The sequence below is a fragment of the Sciurus carolinensis genome, chromosome 13, assembly GCF_902686445.1.
Source record: "Sciurus carolinensis chromosome 13, mSciCar1.2, whole genome shotgun sequence".
NCBI lineage: Eukaryota > Metazoa > Chordata > Mammalia > Rodentia > Sciuridae > Sciurus > Sciurus carolinensis.
This window is the reverse complement of record NC_062225.1, coordinates 74,692,827-74,715,327: the sequence shown is the minus strand read 5'-3', so window position 1 is coordinate 74,715,327 and position 22,501 is coordinate 74,692,827. Positions and strand designations below refer to the sequence as shown.

At 40.8% G+C, this 22,501-nt stretch overlaps 1 protein-coding gene across 21 annotated transcripts in view; it reads right to left on the bottom strand.

Annotated features, from left to right (window-relative positions):
* The window catches only part of Dtnb (dystrobrevin beta), a 232,091-nt gene that overhangs the window by 53,897 nt on the left and 155,693 nt on the right, over nucleotides 1-22,501 (bottom strand). For all 21 annotated transcript variants that reach the window (XM_047521981.1, XM_047521980.1, XM_047521983.1 and 18 more), the window contains one exon: nucleotides 11,875-11,952. In XM_047521981.1, coding sequence (XP_047377937.1) covers nucleotides 11,875-11,952 — 78 coding nt within the window. The remainder of the gene's footprint in view (nucleotides 1-11,874; nucleotides 11,953-22,501) is intronic.

Genomic DNA, 22,501 nt, shown 5'->3' with positions numbered 1-22,501 from the left:
GTACCAAACGTCATTTCTGACTGTTTATCTTGACTACTTTTTCTCCTGGATATAGGTCATACTTTCTTGCCTTTTCCTGTGACTTCTAAATTTATTTTTTAACTGAATGATGTAAATGGTGAACTTATATTATTAAATGTCTGGATTTTGTTGTCTTCCTCTGAAGAATCTGGCAGTTAATTTTGGGGCTTGTGTTTAAGCTTCATCAGCACAGTTCTAGAGTGACCTTTACCTAGGGCAATTTTCACCCTGCTCTAAGATGTGGCCTTCCTAATGGTCTTTACAGAACATCAGTTTTGGAACTCAAATGTCTCTGTGACCTCAAGTAATTTTGTGTTCCATTTTCAGATTCTCAGGATTTGTTCTTTCCCACTTAGTTTTTCTTTGCCTGGTCTCAGAAAGTCTCATTCTATGCAAATATAGTTTAGTTTTCAGCAAGACTGGAGGAAACCTCCATGCAGATTTGTGTGGCTCTCTGCAGAGCTTCCTCCCCTCTGCTATTCGGCCTGGGAAACCCCGCCTTCTTGAAGTCTGATTTCTATCTCACGGCTCAGAGTGCCTTGCTCGCCTGTATCCTAACTGGACTGTGGACAAATGCCTCCGGGCAGGATGCCAGAGCCCTCCCAGGGCTCTCTTCACTTGCTTCTCTTCCCTCAGGGATCAACCCTGTAGCACTTATCTACTTTCTGAAAACAACTGTCTCTTGTATTTAGACCAGTTGTAGCTCATAGTGGGAAAGCTAATCTGACGCAGGTTACTTCACCACAACCAGAGAAGTTCTCTAATTAACTCATTTTTATCATACCTTTGTAAAGTATTGGTCTACCTTGAACTGGAAATGAAAGCTTAAATAAAATTGCTGCTTCATGGTGGATAGATTGGGAAGTTCTGCTACACAACCTTGCAGGCCACTAAATGGACATAGGCTTTTACTTTGATATGAGAAGCTATAGGAGGGGTATGAAAAGAAGTAAGGAATATATGATTTACTTTTAGTAGGATAATTTGCTCCATGGAAAGTAACCTGCAGAGAACTGGGGAAGAAGCTGTCAAGTAGAAGATTACTGCAACATTCCAGAGGGCCTGGAGGTGTACATTTGAAATCCCAGAGACTCCAGAGGTTGAGGCAGGAGGATTGCAAATTCAAGGCCAGCCTCAGCAACTTAATGAGGTCATAAGCAACTGAGTGAGACCTTGTCTCAAAATTAAAAATAATAATTTAAAAAAAGGGGCTATGGATGTGGCTCAGTGATTAAGCAACCCTGGGTTCAATCCCAAGTACCAAGGGGGGATGAATTTTTGCAACATTCCAAATGTTCCAGAAGACAGGATGTGTAGAAAAACAGTAATAGCAGAAGTGACAAGAAATAGTAGGATCTTGGTGTTTTGTTTTTTCTTTTTTGATAGAGTTGATCTAATAATCAGACAGTTTAGATGGATATAAGAGAGTAAGAGAAATCAAGATTTTTATTGAGCAGCTAAAAGAATAAAATTGTCATTAACCAGGAGGGGAAGACTGGGAAAAGTAGATTTTGTGGGGGAAGACAGAGAACTCAGTTTGAGACGTGCAAATTCTAAGACACGTATTAAACACCCAAGTGAAAAGTACTGATTAGGAGGTGGACATATGCAATTAGAGCTGAGGGAAAGGTTTGGACCAGAAAAATAAGATAGGAAGTCATCAGTATGCAGACAGTATTAAAACCTATGAATCTGGACGAGACTACCTATAGTGAGTGACTGGAGATAGAAAAGAGAAGTGTCCAGGCATACTGCCATTCTGAGCCCAAGGAGGTGTGAAGTCCTAGCAAAGGAGGCCAAGAGGAGGCAAGGAAAACGAGCACCACGTCCGCAGGCCAAGCGTGACAGTGTGTCAAGGAAATAGGAGAGACGATGCAAGTTGGACGACACTCAGAGAACAAGCAAGACACCGAGTATCGGCCCCTACAGTCAGTGCTGTGGAATCAGGGAGGTTTCCATGACAACTGTGGTACTGGCAGAGCAGTGGGAGGTGAAAATCTGACCGATGGACACAGCAGAACAGAAACTGAAGATGCTTACTACAGATGACTTCAAGACATTCTCCTAAAATGGGAAGAGAGACACGTAGGGATAGCTGGAGGGGAAACTGAGGCCAAGAAAGAACTTTTTTTCCAAAAAAGAAATATGAGATTTATAGATTGACAGAAAAGATCCAGTTGAGAAGGGAGCAAAAGATGGCAGAGTAAATAGAAGGGAGAATTGCTTTATCAGAAGTCCCTAACTGGCCAGTGACGATGGGGCCCAGTGCACACCGCGGGGCCCTCTAGCCATGCATTTGGGTAGACACAGGTGGATGCGTAGGTAAGGCAGGGGCTTAGTGAATTTTTCTTTCTAAATGTTTTTTTTTTTTCTCCCAGTGAAATGGATGTGAAAATCCACTAAACTCCACTTTAAGTTTATAGGAAGACTGCTATTTAGAACTAGTGTTATTTGTATTTGCCAGATAATAAGGTTTTTTTTTGTTTGTTTGTTTGTTTGATTTTTAAACAGTACTGGGGATTGATTCATGGGTGCTGTACCTCCAAGCTACATTCCTAACCCCTTTTATTTTTTATTTCAAGGCAATCTCACTAAGTTGCCAGAACAGCCTCATGGCTTTGAGCTTGCCATCATCCAGACTCAGCCTCCCAAGTCACTGAGATTACAGTGTGCACCACTGTGTTATACTCCTAATTAGGATCTAGACCAAAATGAAAAGCATCGTCAGTAGCTGCCTGCAATATAAAAGGAACTGAAGTGTCCCTGCATTTTCTGATCATTTTGCTTATCACAGGGTGGTAAGATGGTATACTCACCTTAGAAGTTGTACCTGATTTTACGGACTTAGATATATGACCCTTACTCACAAAGAGGTTAGAAAAACATTCTTCTAAAGTAAAGTCAATAGTTTACAATTCATATGTATTTTCCTATAAATAACTGTTCTAAGATGACAAATATCAACTCTTTTATAAAAGTAGGTGATTTTCATGCCTAAATATACAATAGTTCTAACAGCATTTCCAATGGAAACTGGGCATTTGAAACTGTGTGTTGAGCACCTAAGAGGTACCAGGCAGAGCTGGGGACACTGCAGGAGCAAAACTTAGGCACAGTTACTGCCCAGTAGACATGACCACACAAATAGCGCAAAACTACAAATGTAGTGAGTGTTATGTTGTGAGGGATATTCTCTAGGAGGACCTAACAGAACTTTATCCAATCAGGGCAATTAGCACAAGCAAGGGTCAGGAGATGAGCCCTGAAGCTAGACAGGTGCCCTGATGGGATGGACACACCCTCCCCGGGCAGCACACTCAGCAGTCTTTCTCTTGAGGCTCCCCCAGGCCAGACCAACAGGACTGAGAACCAGAGCGGAGGACACAGGGCCCTGCTGGGACAGGGGAGGGTCTAGAACTTCCTGGCTTCTACTACATCAGACACTCTGGGAATGTGCATGTGAAACAAGTTTGTGTGTGCTCTAGATGCGTGAGTGTAGAAAGGTGGAGGTGATAGTCTCACGGTTTCACCAGAACTTCTTTTCCTTTCCTCCCTGTCCCTCTTTCTTTCTGTACTACAGATTAAACCCAGGGGTGCTCCACCACTGAGTTATATCTCCAGTCCTTTTTATTTTTCATTTTGAGATAAGGTTTAGCCAAATTGCCCAGGTTAGTCTCAAACTTGTGATCCTCCTGCCTCAGCCTCCAGAGTTGCTGGGATAACAGGTGTGTGCCACTGCGTCCAGCTCAGCAGAATTAAAAGGCACATTTGCGGGACAGTTAAAAAGAGGAAGGGATTTGTATGGGGGAAATAGGGATGGAGGGCAAACACTGTGTGGAGAAGGTCAGAGGAAGTACAGCATGCTGGAGCCTGGGTGTGAAGTAGGGGTCTGTAGCCATGGCAACGGGATTCTTCACCAAGTGGGAGGCAGTGGAGTACAGCTCCTGAGAGCCTGGGCTTTGGGTTCTAATCTACACAGATAATTATTAGCTGTGAGAACTTGGACAATAACCTTTCCATGCCTCAGTCCCCTCATCTGTAAAACAAAGAAAATCAAAATAATGTTGACAAAGCACCTGGCATATATCACTAGTAGTCATTGTCAACAAGGTACCAGGGATCCATCAGATGCTTTTTTTTTTTTTTTTTTTTTGGTGGTGCTGGGGATTGAACTCAGAGCCTTGTGCAAGTGAGGCAAGCGCTCTACCAACTGAGCCATATCCCCAGCCCTATCAGATGCTTTTTACATTGCTCTTTTGCCTATTCTCAGAACAATCTTACAAGAAATGTATTATTATAACACCTTTGGAGACAGGGTCTCCTAATTTTACATTTTCAGCCCTGCCCTCTTCCTTGAGTCCAGAATCGTATTTTTGATGGCTTCTTCAACACTGCCCCTCGGCTGCCTAATGGGCATTTCAAACCTAACTTTCAAAATAGAATTCTCTATTCTCTCATCCAACTTCCTCACCTGCTATTCACCAGACTTATCAGTTTAAATAAAGAGCATCATGTTTACGCAGCCTTCAAGCCAAAAATGGAGATTCCCTAATTCTCTCTTCCTCTTAACACCCACATGCAACCTACCAGCAAGCCCTGTTGGCTCTGTTTTCTCATCACTTCCACTGCTGTCATGACATATGGCAAAATTTCTCACCATGCCTTACTTTGCCAATGCCAACAGCCTCTTTTATTTTTGTTGGATCTTTTTTTTTTTTTTTTTTTTTTTTTTTAATTCAATACTGAGGCTTGAATCCAGGGCCTTGTGCATACCAAGCATTCTACCTCTCAGCAACACCTCCATCCCTTATTATTTTATTTTTCAGACAGGGTTTAAGTTTCCCAGGTTGGCCTTGAACTTGCAATCCTCCTGCTCTGGCCTTCTGTGTAGTTAGCATTATAGGAATGTGTCACCACGCCTGGATCCAACAGCTTTTGTGTGGTCTTTCTTTTGCCACTCTTGTCCTCTACTGCTGAGTTTTTTTGTTGCATTGAGTGATCTTTTAGTAATAAATCACTTCTAGATGATGAAAATTGCTCCACAATTGACTATTGTGATGACTGTACAAATGCATACACTAAAACTGCCGAATTGTGTATTTTGAATGGATGAATTATACAGAGTATGAATTACAGCTCAATAAATCTGTTCAAGAAATCAAGGCTCTGACTAATAATTCTGAAACTGCTACACATACTTCTAGGACTGGAAAAGGGCTGTTGGATGACAGGAGTCAGGTTTCTCACAGTCGGAGAGGAAAGTTACACATAATCCAGGGAGAACAGCTAGAGGGAGACATGCAATACTGTGTTAGCAACAGACTCTTCAGTCTTACTCATGTACGGCTTGAAGTAGACACAGATGGGTAGATAAAGGACTTGGAATACGTATGTACATAGATACTGATTTCTAATGCCATTCTCTAATAAAAGGAACCAGGCTTATTAAAGAAATGCCTCATTCTAAGGTGGGGGAGAAACTATACAAGAAAACCCAGAGCGTGCTATACTGCCAGGAAGTGAGGAAGTGCTAAAAATGGAAAAGAAAAGAAGTTTATGTCAAAGGGACAGAGGACCCACTTTGAAAGAATTCCCAATGGCCAGAGTTGGTCAATTTCAGCTATACCCTTCAAGGTGACAATCCCGGGAGGAGAAGTTCTAGCACACCTTTCTTCCTAGTAAACTCAGCCCGGGACTGACTACAGGGTACTCCTAACCTAACAAGACTGCTCCAGGCTACAGCACGAGATGCTCCTGAGTTTAAGTAAGCAACTGTCATGATCGGACATTGCTGTTGAAGGACAACTCTGAGTGTAAGCAGCAGACTAGAGAGGGGTGAAAAGAGAAGGCAGGAAGCTCTGTGAAGAAGCGCTGCAGAGTCTAGGTGTGAGGTGGCTCTTTGTGGCCTGTATCACAGCAGAGAGAGAAATGACTGGATTAAAGAGATTCAGAAGGAAAAGCAATTGTGACTGAGTGGATTATATGCACTCGTCAAAACTCATGAAATTATATTCTTAATTGGTGAATTTTATTGCATGCAAATTATAACTCAAGGAAGATGAAGAAAAAAATCTAGTGACTGGCTGATTGGGGTGGAAGCAGAGGAGAGGGGAGGAACCAGAAGGAGTCCCAGATTTCCAGCTTCAGCACAAAGGGGATGGTGCTGCCACTTACTGAGGTGGAAGAGAGGAGGAGGCGTAGGTATGGTAAGTCCAGGTTACATGTGTTGAGTTGATGGTGTCCGTGAAATATCCAACTGGAAATGTCAGATAGCAGTTAGATCAAAAGCTCACTGTTCTGAATTTGAGACTGAATTGAACTGAGAATGAATCGATTTGAGTTGGAGAAAAAATGAAGGACCACTGAAATGGGAGTCCAAGGTGGCCCAAGACAGAGTGCTGAGAACATGGGCATTCCATGGCTGGTGGATCTACAGGAGCTAAGGGAGCCCGCGGTCACCACCAAGAAAGGATCCAACCAAAAAAGGGTATAACAAAAAAGTTCAGGTTCTTCCAATTTAGAATTCAATTTGACTGTCACTGTTTTCTTTTCCCAGCTGCTAAAATGTAAAGCTAGGAGGATAAAAGACCATGTGGTCTAAGGACTTAAACACCTCAAAGAAGAGACCTTCTAGAAACCTATTAGAAATGGCATGTGAGGAACTCAGACCCTTTCAGTGTCCTCCATAAGTGAAGTGGAAAGCCCACTGATTCCAACAGTAAATCACAAGTGATTCTCTGAATCTGGAAAGCCCTGGAATTCCAAGAAATGTCAGTACTGTTTTATACTGGGAGATATTTGTGGTGGGGTCCACCAAAGGAATGGAAGGCATCCAGAAAAATTCTAGTTAAAATCTCAATACCTAGAACACTCAGTGATGTCAACAAAAGAGCCCTTCCTGAAGTGAGTACAAGGTATGGATGTGCAGGGCAGGAAAGCAGCAGGGTAGAGTCCTACGAGGATGACAGCTTTGGATCACTGCGCCAAACTACGTGCTGTTAAATCAACATAGTAATATGCATAAGCACATTTATTAATGTGCAGTAAGCACAGGAACTGGCTTCCAGTGCCTGAGACTCTCAGACCCAGAGGGCAAAAATACCACTCTTCTCTACTGTCACTGTGCAGCATCGTGTGCATCTCCACGACACCCATGTTTCCATGTTTGTGCTGTAACCAGTACAGTAGCCACTGGCTCCATGTGGCTATTGAACACTTGAAGCGTGATAAATGTGACAGAGCAAATTAGTTTTTAATTTTATTTAACTGGAGTCAAGTGGTTCTGCCAGGATTAGGAGGGGTAAGACTGTGAGGCAGCTGGAAGAATCTGAATGATAAGAACGGAGGCTGTGGTCTTCCACAGCACCTCCAGCTCCACAAGACCTTGCTATCTTCCCGCCCAAGTCTTCCTCCTGTGCATGACCAAAGGTACCTCAACCCAAGCCAGGAAGGAACCTGGGACATCACTCTCCCCCTCTTCCTCAGTCCCCCAGGCCAGAATCTCCAGAGCCTGTCTTCCGCGCATCAACCCACAGCATCTGCAGTGAACGTGGCAACGCCACAGAGGGCTTTCTTCCAGACCTGTTCCTTACACCCTGTTCTGCTGGAGTCCCTATGGATGTGATCTGCTCTTGCTCAGGACCCCAAGATCCACTCAGTGCCATGAGAGGAGGAAACTATCTGTTTCTATGCTTCTATCAACTTCAGTTTTTCAAATTTGGGTTTTTAAGTATGGGCTTGGAAATATTCAAGTTCTGTTTGTGCTAACTGGAGTTTGAATTGGTAGAGTTTACCTTCAATGCTTGAATGGAAGTGAAATCTAATCTCAACCCCAAGCAGCTGAAAACTGGCAGTTCACCCAGGCCCAGACAGGTTTTGGGGCCCTGCCAACACTGAGGATCCTCCATTCCATAGGATGATGTGTTAATTTTCAGTTACACTGCTTTTGTCTTTAACAAACAGAAAACAAAAATGGCGATAAAGCAATTCTTATACTGACTTGGAGAGATTCTCAAGAATTCAAACAAGTCATTTGCCTCCTGAGACCCTCATTTTCCCTACTTTTCAACGAAATTTTATTTCCTTCACGTCACAGGTAGGAAGATCAGTGGCAGAGTTCACCTATGGCTAGTTTCTGACTAACACAATTTCATTTGCCTCCTTTCTCAGTTTCCTCAGTAGCTCTGCAGATCTCTATCTAAAATGTCAGCAGATAGCAGTTTTTAATCATTCTACTTATTCTTAGACAACTTGATAACACTACCATGACGCCCAGTCAGAAAGACATTAATATCATCGATCTAATCATCTCTGCACCGGGTCATGTCTGCACAGTTCAGGAACTGCGTTCACACTGTGGCATCTTCTTGCCTTTAAAAATGGCTTTTTCATGTGAAGTACACATTGAAGTAAAAAAGTTCAAATGACAACACCTGCCCTAACCTAAAATGTCTAGCAACTGGTGACTACCCAGAATTGATGTTCTGATATTTACCTGTTACCCATCTAGGAAAATATATGTCAAAACACAGAACACCTCCATAAGCTGAACATACAGAATGGAAAGCATTACTTAACCCTTGACAGAAACAAAGCTGAAGCGGTAGGGAGAAGAGAAGATAACCTCCGTATGTGCAAACTGAGGTGTGATGTTGCACACCTCACAGAGTTTTTCTGAGGAACCACCTGAACAATAAGCCTACAGCTATGCCTCCTCAGCACCTCTGTTGTGTCCAGAGACTACCAGCCAATCACTCTGATTCCCCTCCGCCTAGGCCTTCCCCTCCTAGGGCTGACTTTCTCCCAGCGTCTTTCACTGTCTAGGCTTTCATATTCTCCAGTTAAATTAGTACAATTCATCAATTTGCCTGGCTGCTTCCAAGATTTTGTTGCTTTCGTCTACTCTTCCATTTTTCTTTTCCTTATGGGTTTTTATATTTAAAAATCCCTTGACTGTAATTTTGGTAGGGTTTCGAAGGAAAGACAAGCAAACGCAGCTTGATATGTTATATTGTCTGTTACTTTCCTTCCTCTCTTATCTAAATTGCAATTATCCTCTTTGCAGAACTTTACCTTTATGGGCTGGGTGTGTGTGTGTTTAAAATGTATCCTTGGTCTATGGATCAATGCATTAATTAATCACAAAAAGATACCACCACACCTGATTTGGACAGATGGATTTAACCATTTAGATATCCAAACCTTCCACAGGGGCAGATCAGCCTCCTGGAAAAGGTGTGAGCACATCTATAGTTGTGCATGGAAAGCTGACTTTTGTGAGGGGAAAATTCCCAAAGTGGAAGCATGTCTGGAAGGTGTGTGCGCCTGTGTGCACATGTGTGGACACGGCTGTGTGCTGGGTGGCAAGACAGTGGTCTGCCATCAGCCACCATCATTTTCCTTCTCCAGGATCATCTTTCTTCCTTTCCCAACAGCATGACCTTCTTCTTTTCTTTTGATATTGGGGATTGAAGCAAGGGGTACTTTACCACTGGGTTACATCCTAGTCCTTTTATTTTTATATTTTGAGACAGGGTCTCACTAAGTTGCTGAGGGTATTGCTAGATTGCTGAGGCGGGCCTTGAACTTGGTATCCTTCTGCCCCGGCCTCCTGAGTCACTGCCATACATGACCAGCACCACCTTCTCTTGGGGAAACACACACCCCTCTGCTCTGATGACTTAGTTCTGAAGAGTACGGCCCATCGTACACCCCCCAGGATGGGCAGTAACATGGTCCACCCTCCAGGATGGGCAGTAACATGGTCCAGGCCCCAAGACTTGATATTTACCTCTTACCCATCTAGGATAATATATGTCAAAACATAAAACATCTCCACAAGCTGAACTAACAGAATGGAAAGCATTATTTAACCCTTGACAGAAATAAAAATGAGGTGGTAGGGAGAAGAGGAGATAACCTCCTTTTGTTGCAAGTCTGGGCAACTTGGTGAGACTCTGTTTCAAAAACTAAATTGAGTTGGGGTTGCAGTTCAGTGGAAGAGTGCACCAGGGTTCAATCCCCAGTGCTGGAAAACAAACCAACTAGTAATTGAAGGGAACTCAAAGCAAACCCCTATTTAATGGATGGTGTTCCAAAAATTAAAGTGGAACCTACGAGCTGAATTCTTCCCACCTCGTCTTCCTGGTTTTGAAATGGAAACAGCCCTGATTTGGAGTCTGGGTCTGACTGCTGTGGGTGTTTCACATAATACACTCAAGACGAAGGACAGCAAGGGCACTGTCATATCCAGGTAGTGGGAGAGGCCTGACTGTTCTGTATTCTTCCGCATGTTTCCCATTCCCCCTTCAGAGGGCATCATCCATATGCAATTCTCGTCTCCTCCTTACTGGTTCTTTCATTTCAGTTTACTTCCAATAAAAACGATATATTAAATCTTTACATGAATCCACAAGTAGAAATAAATATTTCAGCAAAAGTCAAGGAATCTAGAGGATAAACTTTATCTATAAGAGCACCCACCCCCCATCTTAAGAGATTTTAAAAAATGAAGATAAAATACATGTTCAAATCAGGAGAGAGCCAGATCCAAACTCTGGTGGTCTGGCTCCAAAGCCTGTGCTCCATACCATGTGGCTCTGCCTGGAGGGGGAGGCCTGGCTGCTTCCCTGCTAGAAGTGTCCCAGTGGGGCTGTAGGCAGGGACTCTTACTTGGTCGGTGTCCTGAATCTCTACAAGGGTACCACTGTGTCATCAAGTCACTCTAATTTATTCAGTCCCTAAATACTCTCTTCCAGGGTAGCCTACAGGTTCGTCCCTTGCTTCCTTCTAAGATCATTTCCCAAACCTGCCTGATGGAGAGAATCACCTGGAATGTTTGTTAAAAATGCACCTGCTCAGGATGCTGTCCTTGGAGGTTCTGATCCACTAGGTCTGATGTGGTCCCAGAAATGCATATTTTTATATGGGAGAGTCTTCTCTTCAGGGGGGGTTTGAGAAATGTTGCTCTAGAAGTTTTAGTCAACAGGAACAAACATCATTGGCCTTAAGTATTATAAATTAAGTCAAAATATTACTAATTAGTGACATTTCCATAGCTGAATGAATCCAAAGCAACTGGTGCATATGGCACAAAATGTTTGTTTTTTTCCAGGAAAGACATGCTGGGTGGCTGAGATGTCTTTGTGGCTTTTTTCTTACTGAGTGATGACTGTTAGAAAGAATTCTTTAATGGTTGTACCCTTGAGGGAGTTTCTGCATTGCTCTGCTCATGGAATAGCTCAAATCAAACAGAAAGCATGCCATTTTATACAGGTTTTTTAGGTCCTAAGAGAATTTCAGAGAAGAGAAAATTTTTAAAAAGAGGAGTATGGAGTTCTCATTCCTCGAAGGACCCTAAAGTGAACTCTCTGTAAGAGAGAAGGGTTTAGGCTTTTCAACCTAAATGTTTATGAATCATATATAGAATGCCTTATGAGAACATTTTATAAGGTATTATTCAATTTACATAGTCTAATCAGAAACAGAGATGATCTTTGACATTTAAATCAAATGCAAAATTTTTAAATTTGTGATTAAAATATTTTTTAATGTTAATAAAAGATCTCAAATGTGCCTAATTTGCTCTGACACAGTGTTTGCTGCTTGTCACAAGGAAGTTTCCACCTGAGGCACTACTCAGAGGAAACTTCAATTGCTGTATGTATGAGTCACTAGGGGAAAAAGAGGAGGATAAAAGCATAAATAATAATATTAAAACATACTCAAAGGGGGAGAAAGAAAGCTATCTTCTCTGCCCCAGGGAATGCTCTGCTTCTTGGCCTCATCTGAAGGGGCTGTTGCAAATCAGTGGCAGAGAACTTTTCCCAACTCTGAGGCACAAGACACACGTACCTCTTGGTGGGGGTGGGCACTCCGGAGGACATGTGGCTAACCATGGTGTCATTCATATTAGTCAGAGGGCGAGGAGGGCTGAAAGAAAACACATTTACATTACATTAATAATTACCAACACGACCAGAGAAATAAGTGAAAGAATGACCAGGGCAAAGGAACCGACTATCCCTGCTGACAGGCACAGTGGCACCATGGAATGGGTGCAGAATAGAGACCTCGGCCTACGTAAATCCCACTAGAAGGGGTTCTCTCGCAAGGCCACAGGGCTGCAGAGTTGCACAGTACCAGGGGAAGCAACAAATTAAAAAGACATTACCACCAGAGGGAACCTCAGTGGTCTCTGCTTGTGGCTTTAGTATACAAGGATATGAATCCTGCTACTTGATGAATTCTCTACATGTTAGGTACAGGATTGCTAAATGTTAGGCATTCTGTGTGTATCACAAGGTCTCAACATTGAGGCATATGCTTTTCCTGAGATTTGTTTACAGCTCATTGTTCTCCCTTACATTTAGTTTGCAAACTTTGTTACAACTTTGTTTTTAACAATTAAGTTGTTAAACACAAAATTAAAAAATAAGACCCTGGAGCAAATTTTATTAATAATTTACTAGAATCTTAATAATCCAAATTTTATACCTATACCTTAATTAGAATGCTGTCTTCTGTAACCTACTCAAATTTAAACTTAAAGGCAAGCATTTTTGTAATTTGTCTTCCACTGCTGGATCTCTGGACCCAAAAGCTATTCCTCCCTCTTGTGAAAGTGCAGAGAGGATGAATCCAAATTTATCAAAAAAGAGCCTGTCATCTAATTTCAGGCCATTCTTTAACCCTTCTTCTCCCTCTCTAAGCGGCGAGCTACCAAGGTTTCTATCTTGCTCATGACTACTGCCAAACATTCCTCTTGGGAAATCTGTCACTTCTCCTAAACTGAAAGAAGTACCTCTCAGAGAGACTGGTCCCTCGAAAGCAGGAAAGTGAAGCCAAAAAGTCCTTTTATCTAGGTGCTGATTTCTCCTTCCTTTTGAGAGAAGAGTTGATTACTAAACTGCTGTTGGAGAGGCTATACTTAGCAATGCCTGGTGGGTGTTAAGGGATGTCACCTATTGTTTTGCATGTTTCCTACTACATTCATATAAAGGCTCAAGGGAAATGCTTCAGGGACAGCCAAGGAGCCCAGGGAATGAAGAGGGGTTTCTCTCTCTCATCTACCATGCACTCCTATTTAAAAAAAAAAATAACTTCATTTAAAAAATGATTTCCCACTTCAGAGAGGATCCAAAATGGAAAGCAATTTGCAGGGAACAGATCTAGGTCTGTTGATTTTTAAGCCACAGTACCATGATTATTGTTCTACATTCCTTCCTTGGGCGACAAGTCCCCAAGTAAGACATTCAGAACTGAAATATGCCTTCCTAGGCTAGAGTTCAATTCCCAATTATTTGACTACTTGTCATTCACACAGTTCCCCAAGCTTTCCAGCCTATTTATGCTATGAGTTATAATCAACACATCTATTATTTTAGGTTGACTAATGATGGAAGAAAACACAGAGATTAGCTTACTTTTAGTTCTAAATTTCTAATTCTGCCTCTGGTGCTTTTAAATCAATTGTCCAACTGAATCAAGGAGACAATTCCTATGAAGTAACAAATTCAGCAGAACAGCTTTTCATGCTTAAGGGCAATAGAAATTTTCTGGTCCTGAAATAGAATAGGCTTTGCTTCTTTAGAACATTATTATTAGTAATCCATTTACAAAATAAGATAAGAATACTTTCATGTTACTTTCAGAACTAACATAGTTACCTACTTTCTTTCAATATTATGGACACTACTGTATTCAATTTCCTTTCTGACATCCTTGGAGAAATATGACAATAAAATTTTTAAAAATTCCCTGAACATGGATCCACATGATAAAATTTTATAATTTGTAGCATTCTGTTTCATTCAATGCTACAAAAGTTTTTATAACTACCTTCATCTCAGCAAATATCATGTTCAACTATCATTTTAACACACATACAGAGAACCCACTTTTCTAATATTCAAAACCAGACGGCAATGATCACATTGTATTCTGTAAACTCAGAACTTCCTCCAAGCTGCATAACCTTTCTGGACTCCTAATGTGTTTTGCTAGAGACAAGTATGTATTTGTAGACCAAAATGAAAGTGGCCTTTGCAAACATTAGTACAGTATCTCCCCCAGAGCCACAGTTTACTGGGAAAGCCAACAGCTCCAATGCATTCTTAGAAGATGTAATACAGGCAAAAAGATTTCAGGCTTAAAAGGAAAAAAACTTCACGAAGATGTAATTGAAAATGTCTTCATATCCAATGAACTGGGCATGTGCATGTCTGTTATCCCAGCAGCTCAGGAGGCTGAGGCATGAGGATTGTGAATACAAAGTCAGCCTCAGCAATTTAGCCATGCCCTAAGCAACTCAGCAAGACCCTGTCTCTAAATAAAATGAAAAAAAGGGCTGGGGATGTGGCTCAGTGGTTAAGTGCCCCTGGGTTCAATCCCCAGTACCAAAAAAAAAAAAAAAAAAAAAAAAAAAAAAAAAAAAGAAAAGAAAAGAAAGAAAATGGAATATGTCCAATGAATATGTCTAAGAAATTGACATTAATGATACAAGTTATGAAAACTCATAAGACAGAATTAGCAAAATCAGATGGGTTTGTTGGTCTTTAATATCGAAACCTAGCTGAATACTTCAAACACATCACTAGCTGGTCCTTGTCCTCCTTTAGTGAAGATCTCAATAGAGTGTCTTTGGATAGTAACAAGTTCCATGCTACCAAAAGGCTACCATCACTTGATCCAGAAGTCTGGGAGGCTCCTTCTTTGTTAATAAGATACGCTTTGTTTTTAAAAATGGGGCATAGAGCAGATGGGTGAATAGGTAGAAGGTGGTAAGTAATCTGCTAGTACACTGAGGTGGTTTTAAAAAGACTTGGAGAGAATTTACTTCTTTTTTAAAAATATTTTTTTAGTTGTTGATGGGTCATTATTTTATTTAATTATTTTTATGTGGTGCTGAGAATCTAACCTAGTACCTCACATGTGCTAGGCAAGCACTCTACCACTGAGTCACAACCCCAGTCCTGAGAATTAACTTCTTAAAAGATAAGAAACTCACTTCCTGAAAGCCTATGCAAAAGATAAGACTACCTTTATCCCCGTGACCTAAAAATACAGATATGGAGACAGATATGCAAACAAATAATCACAATGCCAAAGAGTGCCTGCAGCAGAGCAAGCAGAGGCAGAACCCTGCAGAGTCACGGAGCAGTTCCTGCTGCCTGGAGGAATGAGGGGGTCAGGGAAGGCCCCAGGGGTGCAGTAATGGTGAGTGTTCCAAAAGGAGAAAAAAGTCAAGTGAGCCTCTATGGGAACAGCATGAAAAAAGGCACAGAAGGGCAAAGGTACCCGGCGCACTGGGTACAACTCACCTGGCAAGACTCAAAGGCCCTGATGGGGGTACGTGAAAATCACCTGGCAAGGTGGGTGAGAGCCAGGCCGGGAGCCAGGCTTGTTCCTTCATACGCTAAGTCATCTAGACTTTGTATTGCAGGGCGTGGGGAAGAACTGAATGTTTAAATCTAAAGCATGATGTGATTATAGTTGGGTTTTTAAAAGATAACTCTAGGAGTTTGTAAGATACTGGTTTTTATCCAGGTGTGCATAGAGATCATCTGAGAAGCCTTTTGTAAATAAGATGCCCAAACTCTCTCCTCAATTCAGTAGGCCTGAAGCTCTAGAGGCAAGGGCAGTCTTTCTACAGCACACTCCCAACTAAAAACCATCACGAGGGTGGATCTGGAAGGAGGAGGGAATGGAAGCTCTACATCCAGGTAAGGGCTTATGGCAGTTGTCCAGACCAGTGATTATGAGGGTGGACAGTGGTAGAGAAATGGGGTAGAGACAAAAGAAAAGATATTGTGGGGGTAAAACAGGCATAAGACATGGTGACTGCATAAGAATACAGGGTTAGGGGGTGAAGAACAATGGGATTTTTACCTGGCTGCTGGGAAGGTAGTGGTATCAACATCTGAACTAAGTAGTGGTACACAGAATAAGCAGGAAGGAAAGGATGAACAGGATTTTAGCCAACAAACTGTAGAATCTCTAGTGCCACTGGATGTCTAGAAAGCAGATGAAAACTAGGTGAAATGTCGTTTGAAAATATTTAAGTATCACTTAAATGGTAGCAATTCTTTGAGTGTTATGAACACTCTAAAGGCACATCTTTATTTATTGTTTCTAGATGGGGTGGGATAAGTTTGGGAGAGTGTCCAATAAGAAGGCGACTTAGACAATAGAAAGCTTCTGGTTACTGAGCAGACGACACCTCTCATATAAAGTGAAAATTTAGTTTACTGGCACAATTCATTTTCATGTAGTTCTCTGCTACATTTAAGTCTCCTCTTTTTTTTTTTTTTTTTTTTTTGCAGTGCTGGGGATTGAACCCTGAGCCTTATGCTAATAAGGCAAGCACTCTTACCAATTGAGTTATGTCTCCAACCCTTTATTTAAGTCTCCTCTAAAATTCATATTAAGAAAGGCATATGGGGGGAGGAAGAATACACTGAAACCACCATTACTACCTCATGTACACATATGACTACATGTCTGATGTGGTCCTACAAAATGTACAATCAGAAAAATGAGAAATTATACTCCATTTGTGTATGACTTATCAAAATGCATAAATGCATTCTACTATCATGTATAACTAATGGGAACAAATTTTAAAAATTTTTAAAAAGAAAAAAACATTTCTGATGAAAAAATAAATAAAATAAAATTCATGTTAAAATTTAACTACCATTGAGGTGGTTTGAAGAGGTGGTTTGAAGGGGTGATTAATGCCATCACGGCAGGAGTGGGTTAGCACGGTGGGAGTGGGCTGACAAGAGGTGGGGCCCCACTCTTGCACTGGGGTTTTCCTGCCCTTCCACCTTCTGTTAGGAGAGGACACACGAGGGCCTTTGCCAGAGGCTGGCGCTGTGCTCTGACTTCCCAGCCTCCAGAACCCTAAAACACACTCTGTTGTTTATGCATTACACAGTCTCAGCTCTTCTGTTACACAGCAACATCAACAGACTAAGGCATTCTCTTAGGACCACACCACTCAAATTCATTCTGGTGGATGTTCTGGAATATATAATAATTTGAAATAAAAATTTCTACAAAATCTCTCTTAAGGTTTTAAAACTCATATCTAAGACTAGATGATGAACAACTCATACCTTTAAAAATCTTCCAGAACAGAAGGTTGGGGATCTAGCTCAGTGGTAGAGAGCTTGCCGAATATGTGTGAGGCCCTGAGTTCAATCCCCAATACTGGGAGGGAGGGGGGAAGGTAGATAAAAATCTTCCAGGGCAGATTATGTGCAACTGTATATTTGATTAATTTTTCAATTGCTTGTGTTTCTATGAAGTGGTTGGTACTGTGTAATTTATGGGGATCAAAATTTAAAGGATGAAAACTTAAGTCTTAAAGAGAAGAAAAATTCAGAAAAAAATAACTGTAATATAGTAAGTGCTTAACAGACATAAGAAAAACTGCTATACTCTGGGACAATATTAAGATCACTACAATCCATAAAGAAAAATATATTTCCAGGGTGTTGAAGAGTTAAATGTAAATGTTTAACTATATAAATTAGGAGAAAATATATAGTTCTACGGATAGACAAAATTTTCTAAGCTCAAAAGCAATGAAAAAATTAAGAAAAGACCAATTAATTTTAATTGTTAAAAAAAAAGAAAGTTGGAATTACCCAAACACGTGACACAGCAAAATGAAATGCCTTAAAAAATAAGGAATTCACACAGATTTATAAGAAAATGATTAGTATTTTAATCAAACAAATGCACAAAATGGATATATATCTTTAAAAAGAAGTAACAAAAATAACTCAAAAGAAATTCATGTTAAAAGTTACAGATCATTTTCCCTTATAAAAGTAATGATTTTTTAAAAAGAAAATCTTTAGCACTGGAGTTTTCTGACTTAGGTGTTAATTTACTTTACTACTAGTCAAGAGTGAAAATAAAAAGTCAAGCCAATTTGGCAATACATCCATCAAAACCTTAAAAAGTGTTCAAGCACTTTTGATTCAGGAATTTTTCTAAGAATTTATTCCAAGGAATTAATCAGAAATGCAAATAGGTTTACATTAACAAATAATCAGAGAAGTAGTATTTATGATGGGATACTTTTGGAAGCAGACCAAGTGTTCAATATGGGGAAAGGAAAAGTAAACCATGGTTGTCCATAATCGAAGGATATTTTGCTGTTATTGAAAATAATGCTTATGAAGAGTTCTTAATTGCTTGGAAAAATGCTTAGCCTGAAGAGGTAAAAAAGGAGGTCAAGAGCCGAGGGTGTAGTTCAGTGGTGGAGCTTGCCCAGCTTGTTATGAGGAAGAAAAGGCAAGATAATTGAGTAACAGCTAACAATTATTGACTGATAACTATCTTGGAGACACAGTGTTTAGAGCTTTACATCACCATGTCTTCACAACAGTCCTACAAAATAAGACACACTTATTCACACACACACACACACTTTGTGGTCTCAGCTGAATAATATAATGAGCATAAAGCAAGGACAGGCCAAAGGTTGAGCGATTTCTCCTGTTAGCTTGTACTTTTCCTGTACTTGCCTGATTGTTCAAATTTAACGTTTCTTGATTTCCAGAGAGAAAGGTGGTGCTTAATGTAAGAAAGAAATTTACAAAGTATAGGGGAAAACAGGATAAGTAACCTCTAATGACACTGAGTCAAGTTTTCTAAAGTGAGCCTCTATTATTTCTGTTATTGAGAACGCTGACTGCGGGGCTGGGGTTGTGGCTCAGTGGTAGAGCGCTTGCCTGGCTGAGGCACTGGGTTCCATCCTCGGCACCACATAAAAATAAATAAATAAAAACGGCATTGTGTCCATCTACAACTAAAAAAAGTTAAAAAGAGAAAAAGAAAGAAAGCAAACCGAAAGTGTAATACGAAGCCCAGATGAGCATGCGCACTCGCACAGAAAAAGCGACGGCGGGGTACCACTTCAAAAGCTGAAGGCGACCTGCGAACAGTCTGAGTAGAGCCCAAGGTTCACAGCCTCCCAGCATCCTCCCACCACCTCCCTCAGGAAAGGAGGTAAAGAAAACAACTCAGATCATTCTCGATTATCTCCTCTCTTAGACTGTCAGGCGTTTATGTGCTATTTTTATGGCTCTACTTCAAGTAAGCACGCATGATAAGGGGCATGGTTTAGGCGCTCAGTAAATATCTGTTGACCGTGAGTCACACCATGTCTGTACACACTGGAGGGTAGATCGCAGTGTCATTTTCCTATTACATTTCACTTTGGTGAGACTGTTCTCCATGAATGGAACCCTGATATTATCAGCTGCTGTATTTGGTAGATAGTCCGCAGTATTGCCAACTAGAGCAGGCCTCCCCGCCACCACCCGTATTGCAGACAGTGGTATATATTCCTTTCTATTTAACTCTATTAATATCAACTACTTGGTCTATGTCATTTTTTTCTTCTCTTCTGTAAACTATGACTCAGGAAGAATCAGCAGTGAAGTATGTCTTTAATAACAGCAGCAATATTTACTGAGTGTTTAATGTATCATACTCAGTGTGAATATTTTCCAGGGATTCACTCATTCAATAACCTCATAAGGTAGACACCATTATTCTTATTTTACAGGTGGAGAAACTGAGGCATGAGAGAAGTAGTGTTCTTGCAGTCACAAGGCCAAATAATGGACCAACTAATACTGAACTGAGGCAGTGAGGCTCCTGAGTGTTGTCAGTCATGATGGTTGAGTCATTCAGGAAAACACTTACTTAAGGCTGTTTACTTAGTTTATAAGTTAAAATCAGCAGCACAATAATCATTCTTGTAACCTTTCCATAGAAAGGTACAACAATGACAGTCACAGAGTATAGTTTTTGGTGATTTACTCTTTCCCTATCACAACATTAAAACACTGTATTATTAATGCCTATCCACACTCAAACCATCTGGTTTGAGCTCCCATTCTTATCTACTGCCAGGCTGCCCCAAGGAAAATAGATAAGTTAGAATAAATTGTTTCTTTTGAAAACATGTTTCCAGTTAGGATGACTTTAAAATCTAATCATAATTTCAAAGATGTTCTAGGTTCCTAATCTCAGTCTAACAACATACATTCATTTAATGAACGAGTTATCTATTTTATCAGTCAGATTGCTCACTTTAAAAAGAAATGCCAGTTTAACAATGGGCACAGGACCAACAGTGAGTGTTATGACTTGCTTTGGCTTTCTGGGTTGACTAAGATCCAGGGGCAAGAACTGTCTGCATAAGACTCTAACCAAGGACGTGAATGTATGCTATTGATGTTTGAGCAAGACTTCTACATAAAATTCTGGACAAATGAATAGACTTCTACATAAAACTCTGGACAAACGAATAAATGCACAAAGCCCACTCTGAAGCCTGGCAGGCGGTGGGGGGCAAGATCTTGGGCACCTGTTAGAGCTGCCCCTTTTCCTGAGGCCTGAGGACAGAACCTCTTTTGCAAATATTACCCCCACCCTTCATGTTTTAAATGGTCTGACATTAGCTTGCTCTTTCCACCACAGCATATTTTTAGTTGCAGAGGTAAAAGGTTACTGTCCTGTAATTCAGTCTCACGTGGACAGCTGTCTGCCTGTCATGTACTTGGGCATCTTTAGCAGATTTTTTGGTCTTTTTATTACTGTCAGTGTGACACAGAAATGGATTTTATTATGCCCCAATGCTTTCACTGTTGTGATTACTTTTTTTTTTTTTTTTTTTTTTTTTGTGGTGCTGGGGATTTAAACACAAGGCCTTGTGCTTGCAAGGCAAGCACTCTACCAACTGAGCTATATCCCTAGCCCCTTATTTTTTTTTTGTACTCCTCACAATAATGCTTTACATAGGAGGTAACCATGCAGTTAATAGATTTAGTCCTTATTAAATTTTTTTGTAGCCAGCTGTTTTGACCAGGATCCACATGCCTATGTTAACTTTTAAGACTATCTTCCCTACTCACTTGGATCATACTTTAAAGTCATGTGGCAGATTTCATTGCACTTTAAAATAAATGCAAAATGCACATCATAGACTGCCTCAATCTTTCACTTAGCGAACCACTCCAGCACGTCTCTCCAGCAACCTGTTCTGCTTCATTTAATCCCCTGCTTTCAGCTCTTCTCCCAGGTACCCATCCTGGAATATCCATTATAGTCTTGCCAAAATTACAATTTCTCACATCTCTTATCAGAAAAACAGCTTCCGGAACTTCAGCATCTCCAGGAAACTCCTTTAATTATTAGTTCCATTTAAATAAATATGAGCCCTCAGAACACAGACAAACAAAAATCCCTGCTTATCATGCCTAGCACTGCTAGCTTTGGGGAAAACACAAGATAACACAAGTTGAAGACTGTCCCTGCCCTCGAGAAGTTTGTAATCCAATTTTCTTCATAATCGTCACAGTGACAATAGATACTTAAGTTTAGCATAACATGTAAACGATTTTCAGATCAAATCATGCTTGACAATAACTTACAATCAAAATCATGTAAAACACTTATTAAAAACCATGACTTAGGGGCTGGGACTGTAGCTCCATGGCAAAGTGCTTGCCTAGCATGTGTGAGGTACTGGGTGTGATCCCTAGCAGCACATAAAAATAAATGAATAAAATAAAGGCTTGCTGTTCATCTACAACTGCAAAAAAAATTTAAAAACCAAAACTATAACTTCGTTTAATTCTTTCATTTGGTATATTCAAAGATGAGTACAAGACAGGAATATGGAAAACCCTGACATCAACAGCGAAGGGAGCTGCGTGATTTGCATACCTCTCTTTTCTTAGAGATCCAGGGGAGAGCTGGGAGCGATATCTGCACACCTGTGGAGTATAAGCAATGCATCTGCACTCAGGCCCTTCAGATACACACCTGAATTCTTGCACTACTCATGCTGGTATTTCTATTTCACAAGTAAGAAAATGAAGATGAAAGAGGATAATCGATGTGTTTGAGGTTATGTGGTAGGAACCGGTATTAGAACCCACTTTTATCTGGTTCTAAAGCCAGGAACCCATTCACCCAATTCAGGTATCTCTGTATCATGCAAATTTTTCAGATCAGAGTTCTCAGGGGGAACAAAACATTCTCAAGTTTGAGAAAAACTGCCCTAATTTAGGACTACTGGCTTCAAATCTAACTTGAAGTTGCTAAGGGGGGAAAAAAAAAAAAGAGGAGAAACTAAGTATGGTATCTGATAACTAAATTCATAACAAACATCAGGAAGGGCAGGGGTGTGGGTGGCTTCCAGGATACTGGAATTTCATTATGACATTTGCTGTTACCTTTGCTAAGCTCTCATTTTGGGTCAGAGTCTAATAGAACTCACAGCTGTTCATGCTTAACAAGAAAATTTCTGCCTAACATCTTACAGCTCCACCATCAGCCCCAGCAAATACTCTGAAGTGCCTGAGTCATCTGCCCACTCTGGCTGAGGAGGGCCCCCAAGGCTTTGGTGGGTAATCCTCTTGGAATGATACACTGGGATTAGGAGAAG